The 16,511-nt window shown below is 48.1% G+C and overlaps 1 protein-coding gene and 1 pseudogene across 1 annotated transcript in view; both read left to right on the top strand.

The window, feature by feature from the left end:
* LOC132807288 (zinc finger protein 135-like) overlaps positions 1-5,196 on the top strand; it is a 59,360-nt pseudogene extending 54,164 nt beyond the window's left edge.
* Positions 5,197-10,728: 5,532 nt separating this feature from the next.
* The window catches only part of LOC132807283 (zinc finger protein 850-like), a 51,331-nt gene continuing 45,548 nt past the window's right edge, over positions 10,729-16,511 (top strand). Inside the window, exons 1-2 of the mRNA XM_060821554.1 lie at positions 10,729-10,866; positions 11,969-13,379. Of these exons, the coding sequence (XP_060677537.1) occupies positions 12,354-13,379 (1,026 nt within the window). The 5' untranslated portion in view covers positions 10,729-10,866; positions 11,969-12,353. The remainder of the gene's footprint in view (positions 10,867-11,968; positions 13,380-16,511) is intronic.

The following is a 16,511-nucleotide window of genomic DNA, read 5'->3' as shown; positions in this document are numbered from 1 at the left end:
AGGAGGTAATTTACAGATTAGAGTGTAGGTTAGGGAGGATTGGCCGTGCTAAGTTACCCATAGTGACCAGGGATGTACAGGTTAGGGTGGATTGCCCATGGGAAATACGGAGTAAGGGTTGGGTATGGGTGGGATACTGTTCAGAGGGCCAGAGTGAAATAGATGGGCTGAATGGCCTGCTTCCACATTGTCGGAATTCGAGACACTCCCCACAAAGAGGCATTTTATCTGCATCTATCCTGTCAAGTCCCTTTCAGACATTGACTGGTTTCAATAGAGGTATACAGCACAGAAACAGACACTTCGGTCCAATTCGTCCGTGCCCACCAGGATTCCAAACTAAACCAGTCCCACTTGCCTGCATTTGGCCCATTTCCCTCTAAACCTTTCTATTCATCTACCCATCCAAATGCTGTTTCAATGTTGTAACTGTACCTGCATCTACCACAATATTGTAACTGTACCTGCAACTACCACATCCTCAGTAAGTTAATTCCACATGCAAATCACCATTTTTCAAAATGTTGCCCCTCCGGTTTCTTTTAAATCTCTCTCCTCACATTTAAAAAAAAATGACCCCCGAGTTTTGAACACCCCGCCGCGAAGCAAGAGCCATTTGCTATTCACCTTACCTCCATTCATGATTTTATCAATCTCAATGAGGTCACCACCTCCCCAACCTCCTGTGCTCCAGTGAATAAAGTCCCAGCCTCTCCTTATAACTCAAACCCTCCAGTCCTCATTAGATCCTGGTAAATCTTTATTAAACCCTCACTAATAGTATTCTTCCCATTACAGGGCCACCGGAACTGTACTCAGTACTCTGAAAGTGGCCTCACCAACATCCTGTACAACCTCAACATGATGTCCCAATCCCTATACTCAATGGTGTGAACAATGAAGGCAATGTTGCGAGATGCTGTCTGAAAACCATCCTGTCTAGCAGTGATGCAACTTCCAAAGAACTAGGTACCTGAAACCCCACGCCCCTCAACCATGTCTGTCTGTTCTACAACACGACTCATGGCCCAACCATTATCTGTACAACCCCTTGCATTTATTAAGCGTCTCTCTCACACACATACTCTATCTCAGACAGACACACACCCCTCAACACTCTCTCACATTCGCAGCCTCATACTCCATCACACTCTCACTTTCCCAAGCATGCACACACACGCTTCTGCGCACTCTCACACACAAACTCACATGCACGCACACTCACTTTCTCATGCACACAGTACTCTTTGGGGTGAAATTGTATTGGCTGAATTATATTTGCAGATACATTCAATTTTGTTCAAAAAGCACACAATCTGGAGGCAGTCAATGCATGTAATATTCTACAAATTCCGACTTTGGAAACAGAACCAGTCTGATTCAAGATTGGAACACTGACAGACTCAAATCTCACACCTTTAATGCATTGTCTGAGCGGAGATATCTTTTTTTACAAAACCTTAAGTCATCTCAAGAACATTGTTACATATTAATGAACGAAAGCCCGCACCCATTCTAAGAGATGAAGACTATCTGAGTTTGTTCGATTTATTCTATCAGTTGCATGACACTTGATCTTTTGATATAAGTTCTGTGTCCTATGATGCTGTTCCATGAGGCTTATGTGTTGACGAGGCAAGATGGTACAGATGAGGCGATGGAGAATTACAGATCACTGAGGAAGGATTTAAAGAGAATGTGGACGCGTTGGGCCGAGTGGCCTGCTCCCACTCTGTGGGGATTCTCTGAAGCGAATGGATATGAGCAAACGGTGCAGGACAACGCAGGCGCAGTGCGTGTGCCCGGCTTGGCCACGCCCACCCGCTCCTTTCGTGGCGTCAAAACGCGGAAGTGACAATGAATGAAAATCCCTCCGTCTGGGCAAATCCTGGGGCGGGAAAATCTGTTCACTTGTAGCAACGGGAGTGAATCCAGGGAGGGAGCAGACTCTGTCAACTCAGATACAGGACTTAATTACCAGGTGAGGAGGACAGAGATTGGGAGGAGTAGATATCTTTCCTGTTTTCCTTTTCAAAATGCAGCCGATTTCCACAAGTAAATGCAACAGCACATGCAGCTTCAAGCCGGCTGTGCATCCTGTGTTCTTCCTCTGCCTTGCCTCCAGCACTTTTGGCTTCCTTTCCCTTCTCCACTCCCCACCCCCCGGTGTTGATACCTCAATGTTTTCCCGGTTGTCGTTTGTGGGTTTTGAAAACTTTCCCAATCGTCTGAGTACAGGATTTGGGATATTACGTTGTAGCTGTCCAGGACATTGATTAGGCCACATTTGGAATATTGTGTGCAGTACTGGTCTCTCTGCTGTAGGAAGGATGTCATGGATGTTGTGAAACTTGAAAGGGTTCAGAAAAGATTGGCAAGAATGTTGTCAGGGTTTGAGCTGAACAGGATGGAGCTGTTTTCCCTTGAGTACCAGAGGCTGAGGGGTGACCCTACAGATTACTGTAAAATCATGAGTGGCATGGATAGGATAAATAGACAAGGCATTTCCCTGGAATGGGGGAGTCCAGAACTAGAGGGTAATAGGTTTAGGCTTGGGGGAGATTTAAAAGGGCCCTAAGGGGCTACTCTTATATTCAGAGGGTGGTGTATGTATGGAATGAGCTGCCAGAGGAAGTGGTGGAGGCTGGTACAATTACAGCATTTGAAAGGCATCTCGCTGGGTATATGAATAGAAAGGGTTTAGAGGGATATGGGCCATGTGCTGTCAAATGGGACTAGATTGATTTAGGATATCTGATTGGCATGGATGAGTTGGACCGAAGGGACGATTTCTGTGCTGTACATCTGGTAGACAATGGTCCTCAAAATTCTGTTCCCATTAGGCTCTCCCTTAGCTCTATTGCACATGATAGCCAACCCAATTTAGTCCCAGCTGCCAGCACCCGGCCCATATAGGGGCCAAGTGATGGCAAACGTGACTAGATTAATTTAGGATATCTGGTCAACTCAGACAGATTGAGCTAAAGGGTCTGTTTCTGTGCTGTGTGACTCTAATTGTCTTCAGTGAAAGCAGAAGTGTGATTGTGAAGGCTGGACTTTCAGAGCATGTTTTGCCCTGACTGGAAGCAGCTGAAAATGTGTTGCTGGAAAAGTGCAGGAGGTCAGGCAGCATCCAAGGAGCAGGAGAATCGACATTTCAGGCGTGAGCCCTGAAGCCCTCCCTTTCTCCTGACTGGGAGCAGAAGAGTTTGACTGAAGTGTCTTGGTGTTAATGCCTTGATGTCTCATTTTGCTCCCACCTTCCTGGGGTCGTTAACCATTTTGTGTCTGGTCCTTCCTCAAGAAGCTGCATTGCAGGTTCACCCTGAATTGACACTTTTTTTTGCTTCCCAAAATCAGACCTGCTCACTCTCAGCAGGATCCCAGTGTTGTGAAAGATATTAACTTTCAGGTGGAGTTATCCAAAATTCAGAGAGATGTCAGTATTTATGTTTTTGATTTTTCTGTCCCTGTAAGATCCTGAATCAGCACCTTCAGGGGAATTAGTTAGAGCGGAGTGAGAACAGAGGGGAAGGGAGAGTGGGATGGTGCTTTCAATTTTGTGGTACAGCAAAAGAATATTCTAGAGAAAGTAGAATTGCTTGTTCTGAATTTCTACCCAGCACTGATAGTGATGACTTTTGTAATCTCTTTTTGCAGAGTATTTGAAAATCTGAAGACTGAAGTTTCAAAATCAGCAGATGAAGGGCTTATGTCTAAAACATTGACTCTTCCTGCTCCTCGGATGCTGCCTGACCTGCTGTGCTTTTGCAGTGCCACATTTTTTGACCGATTCTCCAGCGTCGGCAGTCCTCACTTTGATGTCAATGTCTGACAGTCACTCAATCCATCGAGACCTCAACAATTTTTGACTGTGATTTCTGTGAGAGGGATCAACGCTTTTTGGTTCCTGTTTTGAGGACGTTTTCAGCATCAGGTGGGACTGGACGAGAGACCCCACTGTTGCAGCGCAGTGTGTGTGGAGCCTGAAACAGTTATACGGCCTGGGAAGGGGATTTCATGGCAGGGAGGGGCTCTACACGTGTCTGTGAGCAGCTGAAGCTGTGGCCATGGAGAAACCTGAGGAATCCCACCCTGTGGAGAAACCGTGGAAGTATGGTCACTGCGGAAAAGGCTTCCGTGTCCCGTCTGCCCTGGAGACTCATCGGCGCACTCACACCGGGGAGAGGCCATTCCCCTGCTCCAACTGCGGGAAGGCCTTCAGACATTCCTCCCACTTGCTGGCCCACCAGCGGGGCCACACGGGGGAAAAGCCCTTCAGCTGCCCCGAGTGCGGGAAGGCCTTCAGGTATTCCCCCAACCTGCAGAGCCACCGGCACGTCCACTCCGGGGAGAGGCCCTTCAGCTGCCGCGAGTGCGGGTAGGCCTTTACCGACATGTCCTCCCTAATGAGGCACCACCGGATCCACTCCGGGGAGAGGCCCTTCAGCTGCCGCGAGTGCGGGTAGGCCTTTACCGACATGTCCTCCCTGATGAGGTACCAGCGGGTCCACACCGGGGAGAGGCCCTTTACCTGCTCTCAGTGCAGGAAGGCCTTCAGCTATTCCTCCCACCTGCTGGCCCACCAGCGGATCCACACGGGGGAGAGGCCCTTCAGCTGCCCCGAGTGTGGGAAGGCCTTTCGCAATTCCTCCATCCTGCTGAGGCACCAGCGGATCCACACCAGGGAGAGGCTGTTCATCTGCTCTCAGTGCAGGAAGGGCTTCACCTACTCCTCCCAACTGCGGAGGCACCAGCGAGTTCACGTGCCATCGCAGGGGGATTGAAGGAGTGACGGCCGAGTACCATTATCGATTGGACTATCAACCCGGTTCCAGGGACTCCCGGGTTCGAATCCCGCCACGACAGATGGCAGAATTGGTATTAGGTCAGAAATGTGGAGTTCGGAATCTAACGATGAGACCGTTTCAGGGAGGGGGTGGTGCAGGGGAGAAAGCCCCCATCTGATTCACTCTCTCCCTTGTTAGGGAAGGGAACCGCCATTGTGGGAGAGGATTCACTCAGTCGTTCCAGCTGCATCCTTTACCCGGTCTGGGCTATACGTGACTCCAGACCCACAGCAGTCTGGTTGACTCTACAGTGTCCCTTCCTGGCAAATGAGTGGGGAGAAACTTACTTGGAGACAGGGTATGGGTTGAAATTGCTGAGTGAGGCAATACTTCCTCCGGGTTATGGCTGTACCAAGGATCCAATTACAAAGGGACAACTTGGTGCTGGCCAATAGTAAAGACAGTGAGGGGGGGGGCACAGGGGAGGTGTGGTGTGTGCACTTTCACCTTGAGCTGTTCAAAAAGCAACTACTTTTTGCTGAGGCAGATCTGAAGCTGTAACAAAGTTGGGTTGCAATAAATGTTACCTGAACTTACCACCGGGCTCAGACTCTCATTGAAAGCTTTGCGCTCCAAGAGGTTTTTGTTTTAAAGCTGCTCATTTCTTTCAGCCTCCTGCACTAAGTTTAGAACATAGAACAATCCAGCGCAGAACAGGCCCTTGATGTTGCGCTGACCTGTGAACTATTCTCAGCTCATTCCCTGACACTATCCCAAAATCATCCATGCACTTATGTAAGGATTGTTTAAATCTCCCTAATGTGGCTGAGTTGACTACCTTAGCAGGTAGGGCATTCCATGCCCTTACCACTCTCTGGGTAAAGAACTTGCCTCTGACATCTGTCTTAAAGCTATCACCCCTCAATTTGTAGTCATGCCCTCTCGTACAAGCTAACGTCAGCATCCTAGGAAAAAGTCTTTCTCTGTCTACCCTATCTAATCCTCTGATCATTTTTTATGTCTCTATCAAATCCCCCCTTAGCCTTCTTCTTTCCAATAAGAACAGATCCAAGTGTCTCAGCCTTTCCTCATAAGACCCTCCCTCCAGACCAGGCAACAACCTGGTAAATCTCCACTGCACTTTTTCCAATGCTTCCCACATCCTTCCTGAAATATGGGGACCAGAACTATACACAATATTCCAAGGGTGGCTGCACCAGTGTTTTGTATAGTTGCAGCATGATATTGCGGTTCCGGAACTCAATCCCTCTACGAATGAAACCTAACACGCCGTATGCCTTCTTAACAGCACTATCCACCTGGGTGGCAACTTTCAGGGATCTATGCATGTGGATTCCACGATCACTGCCTTCCTGTTATTCTTCCCAAAATGAATCACCTCACATTTAGCTGCATTGAACTCCATTTGCCACCTCTCAGCCCAATTCTGCAGTTTATCCAAGTCCCCGTGCAACCTGTAACATTCTTCCAAACTGTCCAGTACTCCACCGACTTTAGTGTTGTCTGCAAATTTACTAATCCATCCACCTATGCCTGTGTCTAAGTCATTTATAACAATGACAAACTGCAGTAGTCCCAAAACAGATCCTTGTGGCACACCACTAGTAACCGGACTCCAGGCTGAATATTTTCCATAAACCACCACTCGCTGCCTTCTTTCAGAAAGCCAGTTTGTAATCTAAACTGCTAAATCACCCTCAATCCCATGCCTCTGCATTTTCTCCAACAGCCTGCCATGTGGAACCTAATCAAAGGCTTTACTGAGGTCCATGTACACCACGTCAACTGCCCTACCCTCATCTACATGCTTGGTCACCTTCTCAAAAAACTCAGGGGTTTGTGAGTCATGACCTGCCCTTGATGAAACCATGTTGACTATCTGAAATCAAATTGTTGCTTGCTAGATGATTATAAATCCTATCTCTAATATTCCTTTCCAAAAGCTTTCCTTCAACCGAAGTAAGGCTCACTGGTCTATACTTACCTGGGTCATCTCTGCTGCCCTTCTTGAACAAGGGCACAACATTTGCCATCCTCCTCTCTGGTACTAAACCTGTACACAATGACAACTCAAATATCAAAGCCAAAGGCTCTGCTATCTCCTCCCTCGCTTCCCAGAGAATCCTCAGATAAATCCCATCCGGCCCAGAGCACTTGTCTACTTTCACTCCTTCTAGAATTGATATTACCTGTGTGCAACTAACCTCGATCCTTTTGAGTCTAATATCTCGTACCTCATTCTTTTCCTCTACAATATTCTCCTTTTCCTGAGTGAAGACCGATGAAAGATATTCATTAACACCTCTCCAAACTCCACAGGGTCCACACTCAATTTCCCACTTCTGTCTTTGATTGACCCTATTCCTACCCTAATCATCCTTTTATTCCTCAGATACCTAGAGCAAGCTTTAGGGTTCTCCTTTATTCTATGTGTTAAAGACTGCTCATGTCCTCTCTTTGCTCTTAACTCTCTCTTTAAATCCTTCCTCAGGATCTGGAACTCTCCATCGTCTCATCTGAACCATCTTGCCTCATCAACACATCAGCCTCCTTCTTCTTTGTAACAAGAGATGCAATTTCTGTTGTAAACCACGGTTCCCTTACCTTATCACCTCCTCCTTGCCTGACAGGGACATACCTATCAAGGACACACAATATTTGTTCCTTAAACCAGCTCCACATTTCAATTGTCCCCATCCCCTGCATTTTGCTACCTTATTCTATGCATCCTAAGTCTTGCCTAATTGCATTATAATTGCCCCTGCCCCATTGATAACTCTTGACCTTTGGCATGTTCGTATCCCTTCACATCGCTAAATGAAACCTAACTGAATTATGGTCACTCTCTCCAAAGTGCTCACCTACCACTCAATCATTCATTACCAAGCACCAGATCCAGTGTGACCTCCCCTCTTGTCAGCCCTTCGACATACTGTGTCAGAAAACCCTCCTGCACACACTGGACAAAAACTGGTCCATACGACGTACTGGAGTGAAAGCATTTCCAGTCAATGTTTGGGAAGTTAAAGTCCCCCAAAATGACCACCCTGTTCCTTTCACTCCTACCCAGAATACTTTTGCTAATCCTCTCTTCCACCTCCATGGAACTCTGCGGAGGCCTATTTAAAAAAAAACTTCAAGCAGTGTGACCTCTCCTCTCCTGTTTCTAACCTCAGCCCACATTACCTCAGTAGACGAGTCCTCATCAAAAGTTCTGTCAGCCACCGTTATACTATCCTTGACTAACAAGGCCATGCCTCTCCCTCTTTTACCGCCTTGCCTGTTCTTAATGAAAGATCAAAACCCTGGTACCTGCAACATCCATTCCTCACCCTGCTCTATCCATGTCTCCGAAATGGCCACAACATCCAAGTCCCAGGTACTTAGCCGTGCTGCAAGCTCACCGACCTTATTGCAGATACTCTGGCGTTGAAGTAGACAAACTTCAAACCACTTCGCTGTCTGCCAGCACATTCCTGTGACCCTGAAATCCTGTCCCTGTCCTCCCTACTCTCATCCTCCTGTGCACTACAGCTACACCCCCGGTTCCCATCCCCCTGCTGAGCTAGTTTAAACCCACCCGAATAGCACCAGCAAATTTCCCACCCAGGATATTAGTACCCCTCTGGTTCAAGTGAAGACTGTCCTGTTTGTACAAGTCCCACCTTCCCCAGAGTGAGCCCCAATTATCCAAAAACCTGAAACCCTTCCTTCTGCACCATCTTTGCAGCCACGGGTTCAGCTGATATCTCTCCCTATTCCTTGCCTCGCTATCACATGGCACGGGTAACAAATCAGAGATAACCACTCTGTTTGTTCTAGCCCTCAGCCTCCACCTTAGCTTCCTGAAATTATGCCTTACATCCCTATCCCTCTTTCTGTGGGAGATTAGAAGTGTTTTTGCAGATGGATGAGGGGGTGTAATGGGGGGGAAGAGAAGGGGAACATTATACAAATGGCCGCAGAATTCTTCTAGCATGTAGCTTACTTCAGGCTAAGACTTTAATGAATATAGAGGGTCTTTTAAAGAAAATAGTTTTAAGCTAGGAAATAACTTTAAAGTGTTGTAGTTGACCACAAAAAGAAGCAACAGGACCATTTCACAATAAAGCTTTATAGTATGATAAGAGAAAGTGGACAAAAGAACAAGCTGTAGCAAACAAGGAAGAAAGAATGCAGACAAGGACAGCAGGATGGCCAGATAAGAAAATAACTAACAAGTGAGGTAATCAGCTTATGATAGGATGGGAAAATGGAGGCATGATTCCGCAACTTGTAAACTGAATAAGAAAGCTAACATACTCTGTTTTGGCGCACATTTCTGCTTGATTGCAGAAGCATCCGGTACTTGCAAGACTGTAATAAATTGTTCTTGTTTCCAAGGCTTTGTCTCAGGCTGATTGATTTGTGAGTGAGTTCTGTTTCTCACATTTCTACCCATATAATTGGTACCTACGTGGACCATTACTTGGGGCTGGAAACCCTCTCCCTTCAGGACCCCAAAGATACGATCCGAGACATCACGCACCCTGGCACCTGGGAGACAACACACCAACCGCGAGTCTTGTTCGTTCCCAACAAACCTATCTGACCCTCTAACTATCGAGTCCCCAAAATGGCTAACACTCTCCTGCTTTACCTCCTTCCCTTCTGGTGCAACAGGGTCAGGCTCTGTGCCAGAGCCCTGGGCCCCAGTGCATACCCCTGGTAGGTCGTTTTCCCCCCTCAACAGTACCCACTGACTTATACCCAGGAAGGAAATAAAAATAAGTCGTCCCTCCTCACCCAGGAACCTCTGCTCTCCGAGTTCAAATTTAAAACCTCAAATCAGTGACTCCCCGCTCCTGGGTTGCTGCTGCCGCTGAAAAATAGAAAATGTCACCTTTTTTGTGGTTAGCACTGCTGCCTCACAGCGCCAGAGACCCGGGTTCAATTCCCACACCCCCACACCCCCCCCCCATCTGTGCGGGTTAGGGTGAATTGGCCACGCTAAATTGCCCCGTAATGTTAGGTGACGGGGAATGGGGCTAGGTGTTTTGCTCTTCGGCGGGTCGGTGTGGACCTGTTGAGCCGAAGGGCTTGTTTCCACACTGTGGGGAATCTGCTCTAAAGTTCTGGAATTTATATATTGATGAACTGAAACCTGCAACCCATTCTAAAGGATGAAGGACTCAGCAGCGGTCCAGGTTTGTTCGAAATATTGCATCGGTTGCATGACATTGTGATCTTTTGCTATTAATTCTGTATCTTATGATCCTGCAGCACAGCTCCCCGCAGAAGGAGCAGCGCTGCAGAAGCTAGTGCTTCCAAAAACATCCGGGTGGGCGGGGTTTACCAGGAGGGGCGGGTTTAGCCTGGCGACGGGTTAGAGCGGGAGGGCAGTGCTCATGGGCGGGGCGTGTCTCGTGAGAGGGTCGCGCGCTAGTAGGCGGGGCGAGACGTCGAGCCTGGAGGCGCTCGGCTTTGTCGGAGGTTGCGCGTTGGTGCAGGAGGCGTGGTATTGACAACGCGCGGGGAACGCTGCGAAGAGGCGGGGTTTGGTGCGCGATAGGGATAAAGTTTGGAACTAAGAGGCGGGGCTTTGTCTCGAAGGGGCGGGGTTTACAGGCAGCGTTCCAAATGGCGGGGTTTACGTGCTGCATTCGGAAGGGGTGGGGTTTTCGAGTCGCATTGGCGCCGGCCAGGGATGTGCAGGTTAGGTGTGAAAGTCAGTGAGTAGAGCACCAGGTGTAGGGGAATGGGTGTGGGTGGGTTACCCTTCGAGGGTTGGTTTGGATTCGTTGGGCTGAGTGGCCTGCTTCCATGCTGTGGGGATTCTGTGAATTGAAGGGATTCCTGCAAACGGTGCACTTCGCCCCGCCCCTTTTGTTTCGTCCCTTCTCCCTCCCCCACCCCTGACCCATTGATGGCGTCACAACGCGGAAGTGGCCCTGTCAGTTTGAGTGAAACTCCCACTCTTTGGGCAACTTTTCGTCCTGGGAGGGAAAGAGGGGAAATCTATTCACTTGTGGCAATTGGAGTGAATCCAGGGAGGGAGCAGGCTCGGCAAACTCAGGTATGTGTCTTAATTACCCGGGTGAGAAAGGACGGAAGGATGGGTTGGGGCTGTTTTCCCCATAGCACCAGAGCCTGAGAGGTGACATTATAGACTTTTATAAAATCTGTAAAAGAGTAAATAGACAAGGTCTTTCCCTTGGGATGGGGGAGTCCCGAACTGGAGGGTCATAGGTTCAGGGTGAGGGCAGTGGGAGATGTAAAAGAGACCTCAGGGGCAGGTTTTTCATTAAGAGGGTGATGCGTACATGGAATGAGCTGCCACAGGAAGTGGTGGGAGCTGGTACAATTCCTACAGTTAAAAGGCATCTGGATGGGCGGATGAATACAAAGGGTTCAGATGGAGAGGGGCCAAGTGGTGGCAAATGCGACTGGCATCATAGAGATGTACAGCATGGAAACAGACCCTTCGATCCAACTCGTCCTTGCTGACAAGATAGCCAATCCAATTTAGTCCCAGCACCCAGCCCATATAGGGGCTAAGTGATAGCAAATGTGACGAGATTAATTTAGGAAATCTGGTCAGCTCGGACAGGTTGGGCCCAAGGGTCTGTTTCCTTGCTGTGTGACTCTAATTGTCTTCAGTGAAAGCAGAAGTGTGGCTGTGATGACTGGAATTTCAGAGGATATTTTGCCCTGACTGGAAGCAGAAGAGTTTGACTGAAGTGTGTTGGTGTTGATGTCTCATTTTGCTCCCACCTTCCTGGGGTCGTTAACTATTTTGTGTCTGGTCCTTCCTCAAGAAGCTGCATTGCAGGTTCACCCTGAATTGACACACTTTTTCTGTTGCTTCCCAAAATCAGACCTGCTCACTCTCAGCAGTATCCCAGTGTTGTGAAAGATATTAATTTTCAGGTGGAATTATCCAAAATTCAGAGAGATGTCAGTCTGATGTTTTTGCTCATCTGCCCCTGTAAGATCCTGAATCAGCACCTTCAGGGGAATTAGTTAGATTGGAGTGAGAACAGGGGGAGAGAGAGTGGGATGGTGCTTTCAATTTTGTGGAGAAACAAAAGAAAAGAATATTCCGCAGAAAGTAAAATTCCTTGTTCAGAATTTCTACCCTGCACTGACAGTGATGACTTTTGTAATCTCTTTTTAAGTGTATTTGAAGATAGAAGTTTCAAAATCGATGCATGAAGTCCTTATGCCCGAAATGTTGACTCTCCTGCTCTTTGGATGCTGCCTGACCCGCTGCACTTTTCCAGTACCACACATTTCGACACTGACTCTCCAGCATCTGCAGTCCTCACTTTGACATCAATGTCTGACAGTCATACAATCCATCGGGACCGGAAACAATTTTCAACTATGAGTCTGTGAGAAGGAGCAAAGCGTTTTGGTTCCTGTTTGAGTACGTTTTCAGCATAAGTGGGACTGGATGAGAGACCCTACCGTTGCAGCGCATTGAGTGTGGGGCATGTAGCAGCAGGAATTGACGACAGGGAGGGGCTCAAAAAGTATTTGTGTGCAGCTGAAGCTTTGGCCATGGAGAAACCCGAGGAATCCCGCCCCGTGGAGAAACAGTGGAAGTGCAGTGATGGCGGGAATGGCTTCCATTTGCCGTCAGCCCTGCAGATTCATCGGCGCGTCCACACAGGGGACAGGCCGTTCTCCTGCCCCGAGTGCGGGAAGGGCTTTGCCCAGACCTCCGCCCTGCTGAGGCACCAGCGGGCCCACACTGGGGAGAGGCCATTCCCCTGCCCAGAGTGCGGGAAGGCCTTCAGCAATTGCTCTGACCTGCTGAGGCACCAGCGGTCCCACTCGGGGGAGAGGCCCTTCAGCTGCCCGAACTGCGGGAAGAGATTTACCCAGGCCTCCCACCTCCTGAGGCACCAGCGGGCCCACACAGGGGAGAGGCCGTTCTCCTGCCCCGAGTGTGGGAAGAGATTTACCCAGGCCTCCAACCTGCTGACCCACCGGCGGACCCACACGGGGGAGAGGCCCTTCAGCTGCCCCGAGTGTGGGAAGGCCTTCAGCAATTTCCCCAACCTGCTGAGGCACCAGCAGGTCCACACTGGGGAGAGGCCCTTCAGCTGCCCAGAGTGTGGGAAGGCTTTCAGCGATTCCTCTTCCCTACTGACCCACCAGCGAATCCACAGTGGGGAGAGACCCTTCAGCTGCCCTGAGTGCGGGAAGGCCTTCAACAATTCCTCTTCTCTGCTGACCCACCAGCGGATCCACACTGGGGAGAGACCCTTCAGCTGCCCCGAATGTGGGAAGGCCTTCAGCAATTCCCCCAACCTGCTGAGGCACCAGCGGCTCCACACGGGGGAGAGGCCTTTCTGCTGCCCCGAGTGCAGGAAGGCCTTCAGCAATTCCTCCAACCTGCTGAAGCACCAGCGGATTCACACCGGGGAGAGGCCCTTCCGCTGCCCCGAGTGCAGGAAGGCCTTCAGCAATTCCTCCGCCCTGCTGACCCATTGGCGGGTCCACACGGGGGAGAGGCCGTTCAGCTGCCCCGAGTGCAGGAAGGACTTCACCCGCTCCTCCCACCTCCGGAGGCACCAGCGCGTTCACTTACCATCGCAGGGGAATTGAAGGAGCGACGGCTGAGTGCCATTATCAATTGGACTATCAACCCAGTTCCAGGGGCTCCCGGGTTTGAATCCCGTTGCAGCAGATGGCGCTATACAGGGTATGGGTTGAAATTGCCGAGTGAGGCAACACTTCTTCCGGGTTACGGCTGTACCAAGGATCCAGTTACAAAGGGACATCGCGGTGCTGACCAATAGTAAAGACGGGGGGGAAATGTGTGCGCTTGGACCTTGAGCTGTTCAAAAAGCTACTTTTTCTCTGCCTTTTTGCTGAGGGGATCTGAAGCTGTAACAAAGTTGGGTCACAATAAAGGTGACTTGAATTTACTGCCGGGCTCAGACTCTCATTGAAAGCTTTGAGCGCCCAAGGAGGTTTTTGTTTTAAAGCTGCTCATTTCTTTCAGCCTCCTGCGCTAAGCTTCCAATGTCGCGTATCAGATGGAGTCGTGAATGAGCAGCCAATATCGTGAGAAATTGTCAATTTTTCAGGAGTGCAGAGTGTGTCATTTCATCGGCCTTGTAAAGTTTCCTGGCAGCATCAGGAGGTGTGGACAGTGTTCGCGAAATATTGTGTGGAGGAGCCAATGTTGGACTGGGCTGGATAAAGTTAAAAATTGCACAACACCAGGTTGCAGTCCAACAGGTTTATTTGGAAGCACTAGCTTTCGGAGCACAGCTCCTTCATCGGGTAACTGTGGAGCAGGATCATAAGACACAGATTTTATAGCAAAAGATCACAGTGTCATGCAACTGATAGGATATATTGAACAAACCGGCTGAGGATCCTGGGATTGTATTCATTGGAGTTTAGAAGATTAAGGGGAGATTTAATAGAAACTTACAAGGTAATACATGGCTTGGAAAGGGTGGACGCAAGGAAATTGTTTGTTAGGCGAGGAGACTAGGACCCGTGGACACAGCCTTACAATTAGAGGGGGTCAATTCAGAACAGAAATGCGGAGACATTTCTTCAGCCAGAGAGTGGTGGGCCTGTGGAATTCATTGCCGCAGAGTGCAGTGGAGGCCGGGATGCTAAATGTCTTCAAGGCAGAGATTGATAAATTCTTGATGTCACAAGGAATTAAGGGCTACGGGGAGAATGCTGGTGAGTGGAGTTGCTCATCAGCCATGATTGAATGGCGGAGTGGACTCGATGGGCCGAATGGCCTTACTTCCACTCCTATGTCTTATGGTCTAAACCAAGTTGCTGTTAAGTCTTTCACCTTTTAGAAAGAGTTGCAAATTTCAGTTCATTAATCTGTAAATCCCAGAACTACTATTAAATCACGTTCTCGAGATGACTTAAGGTTTTTTTTAAAAAGTGACATCTCAGCCTGGACAATGCATTAAAGGTGTGAGGTTCGAGTCTGTCAGTCTCCCAATCTTGAATCAGACTGGTTCTCATTCCAAAGAAGGAATTTATAAAATATTACATGGATTGACTGCCTGCAGTTTGTGCACTTTTTGAGCAAAGTAGAATGTATCTGCAAACATAATTCTGCCAATACAAGTTTGCCCAAAAAGTGATGCGTGAGTGCGTGCATGTGCGTTTGTGCATGAGAGTGCACTTAAGAGTGTGTGCGCATGCTTGGTAAAGTGAGAGTGTGATGGAGTATAAGCCTGTGTTGGGGGTGTGTATGTGTGGGTGTCTGAGAGAAAGCGTGTGTATGAGTGAGCTATTAAAAGCGAGAGCTTGCGTTTTGCTAAAACAAGGAAGGGCAGCCCATGAACGTGTTGTAAAAGAGAGACATGGAGGGATTCAGGTACATAGTTCTTTGAAAGTTACATCGCTGCTTGGCAGGGTGGTCAAGAAGACATTAAGCATACTTGCTTTCATTGTTCACACCATTGAGTATAGGAGTTGGGACATCATGTTGAGGTTGTACAGGATGTTGGTGAGGCCACTTTTTCAGTGTACTGAGTATGGTTCTGGTGACCCTGTAATCGGAAGAATTCTGTTAGAGAGGGTTCGGTAAAGATTTATCAGGATGTTGCCAAGACTGGAGGGTTTGAGTTATAAGAAGAGTTTGGGACTTCATTCACTGGAGCACAGGGGTGACATTATTGAGATTGATAAAATCATGAGAAGTGGAGGTAAGGTGAATAGCAAAGGGCTCTTCCTTAGCTCAAGACTCGGAGGTATATTTCTTTAAAGTGAGAGAAGAGAGATTTAAAAGGAAGCTGAGGGGCAACGTTTTGACAGAGTGTAATTTTGATGAGTACATGCATAGAAAGGTTTAGAGAGATATGGGCCAAACACAGGCAAGTGGGGACTACTTTAGTTTGGGAATCCTGATCGGCATGGACGAATTGAACCAAAGGGCCTGTTTCTGTGGTATATACCTCTATGAACCAGAAGTGATCTTATTGAAACCAGTAGAATTCTGAAAGGGGCTTGACAGGATAGATGCAGATAAAATGCTCCTTTGTCAGGAGGAGTCATAAAATCCCAACAATTTGGAAGCAGGCCATTCAGCCCATCTATTTTACTCTGGCCCTCTGAAGAGCATCTCACCCATATCTATTCCCTTCTTCCATATTTCCCATGGACAATCCACCCTAAATTGCACATCCCTGGTCACTATGGGTAATTCAGCACAGTCAATCCACCTTACCCTCTACATCCTAATCTATAAATTACCTCCTCAAAAATGAAATTTAAATGCAGAGGTTTTCTCTAAGAAAAATATCAGTCTGACTCAAGATTCGTGATCATGATCTCATTCTCCACAACCACCAGATGAAGGAGCGGCGCTCCGAAAGCTAGTGCTTCCAAACAAACCTGTTGGATTATAACCTGGTGTTTTGTGATCTTTAACTTTGTCCATGGTTGCTGGTTCCATCACCCCTTCAAGACCATTCCAAATCGTAATAACTTGCTTATTTTCTTAAAAATTAAACCATCACACGGCCACCACAAACCCCTTTTTAAAAATGGCTGCACTATTTCCCAATATGGTCATGCTTCCTTAATATTACCATGTACTTCTACTTATGAACAAGTCTCTTCAGATTTCAATGGATCTTTTTAAATATAAAAATGCCCCTTTACATGTAGCTCAGCCCTTTAAATGTGTTATGTTCCTCTCAGCGCAATCTTGCTCCTCGA

The sequence above is a fragment of the Hemiscyllium ocellatum genome (genome assembly GCF_020745735.1).
Source record: "Hemiscyllium ocellatum isolate sHemOce1 chromosome 27 unlocalized genomic scaffold, sHemOce1.pat.X.cur. SUPER_27_unloc_12, whole genome shotgun sequence".
In the NCBI taxonomy this organism is placed as follows: Eukaryota; Metazoa; Chordata; class Chondrichthyes; order Orectolobiformes; family Hemiscylliidae; genus Hemiscyllium; species Hemiscyllium ocellatum.
Note: the sequence above shows the minus strand (reverse complement) of the source record. Positions and strands in the feature narration are given on the sequence as shown.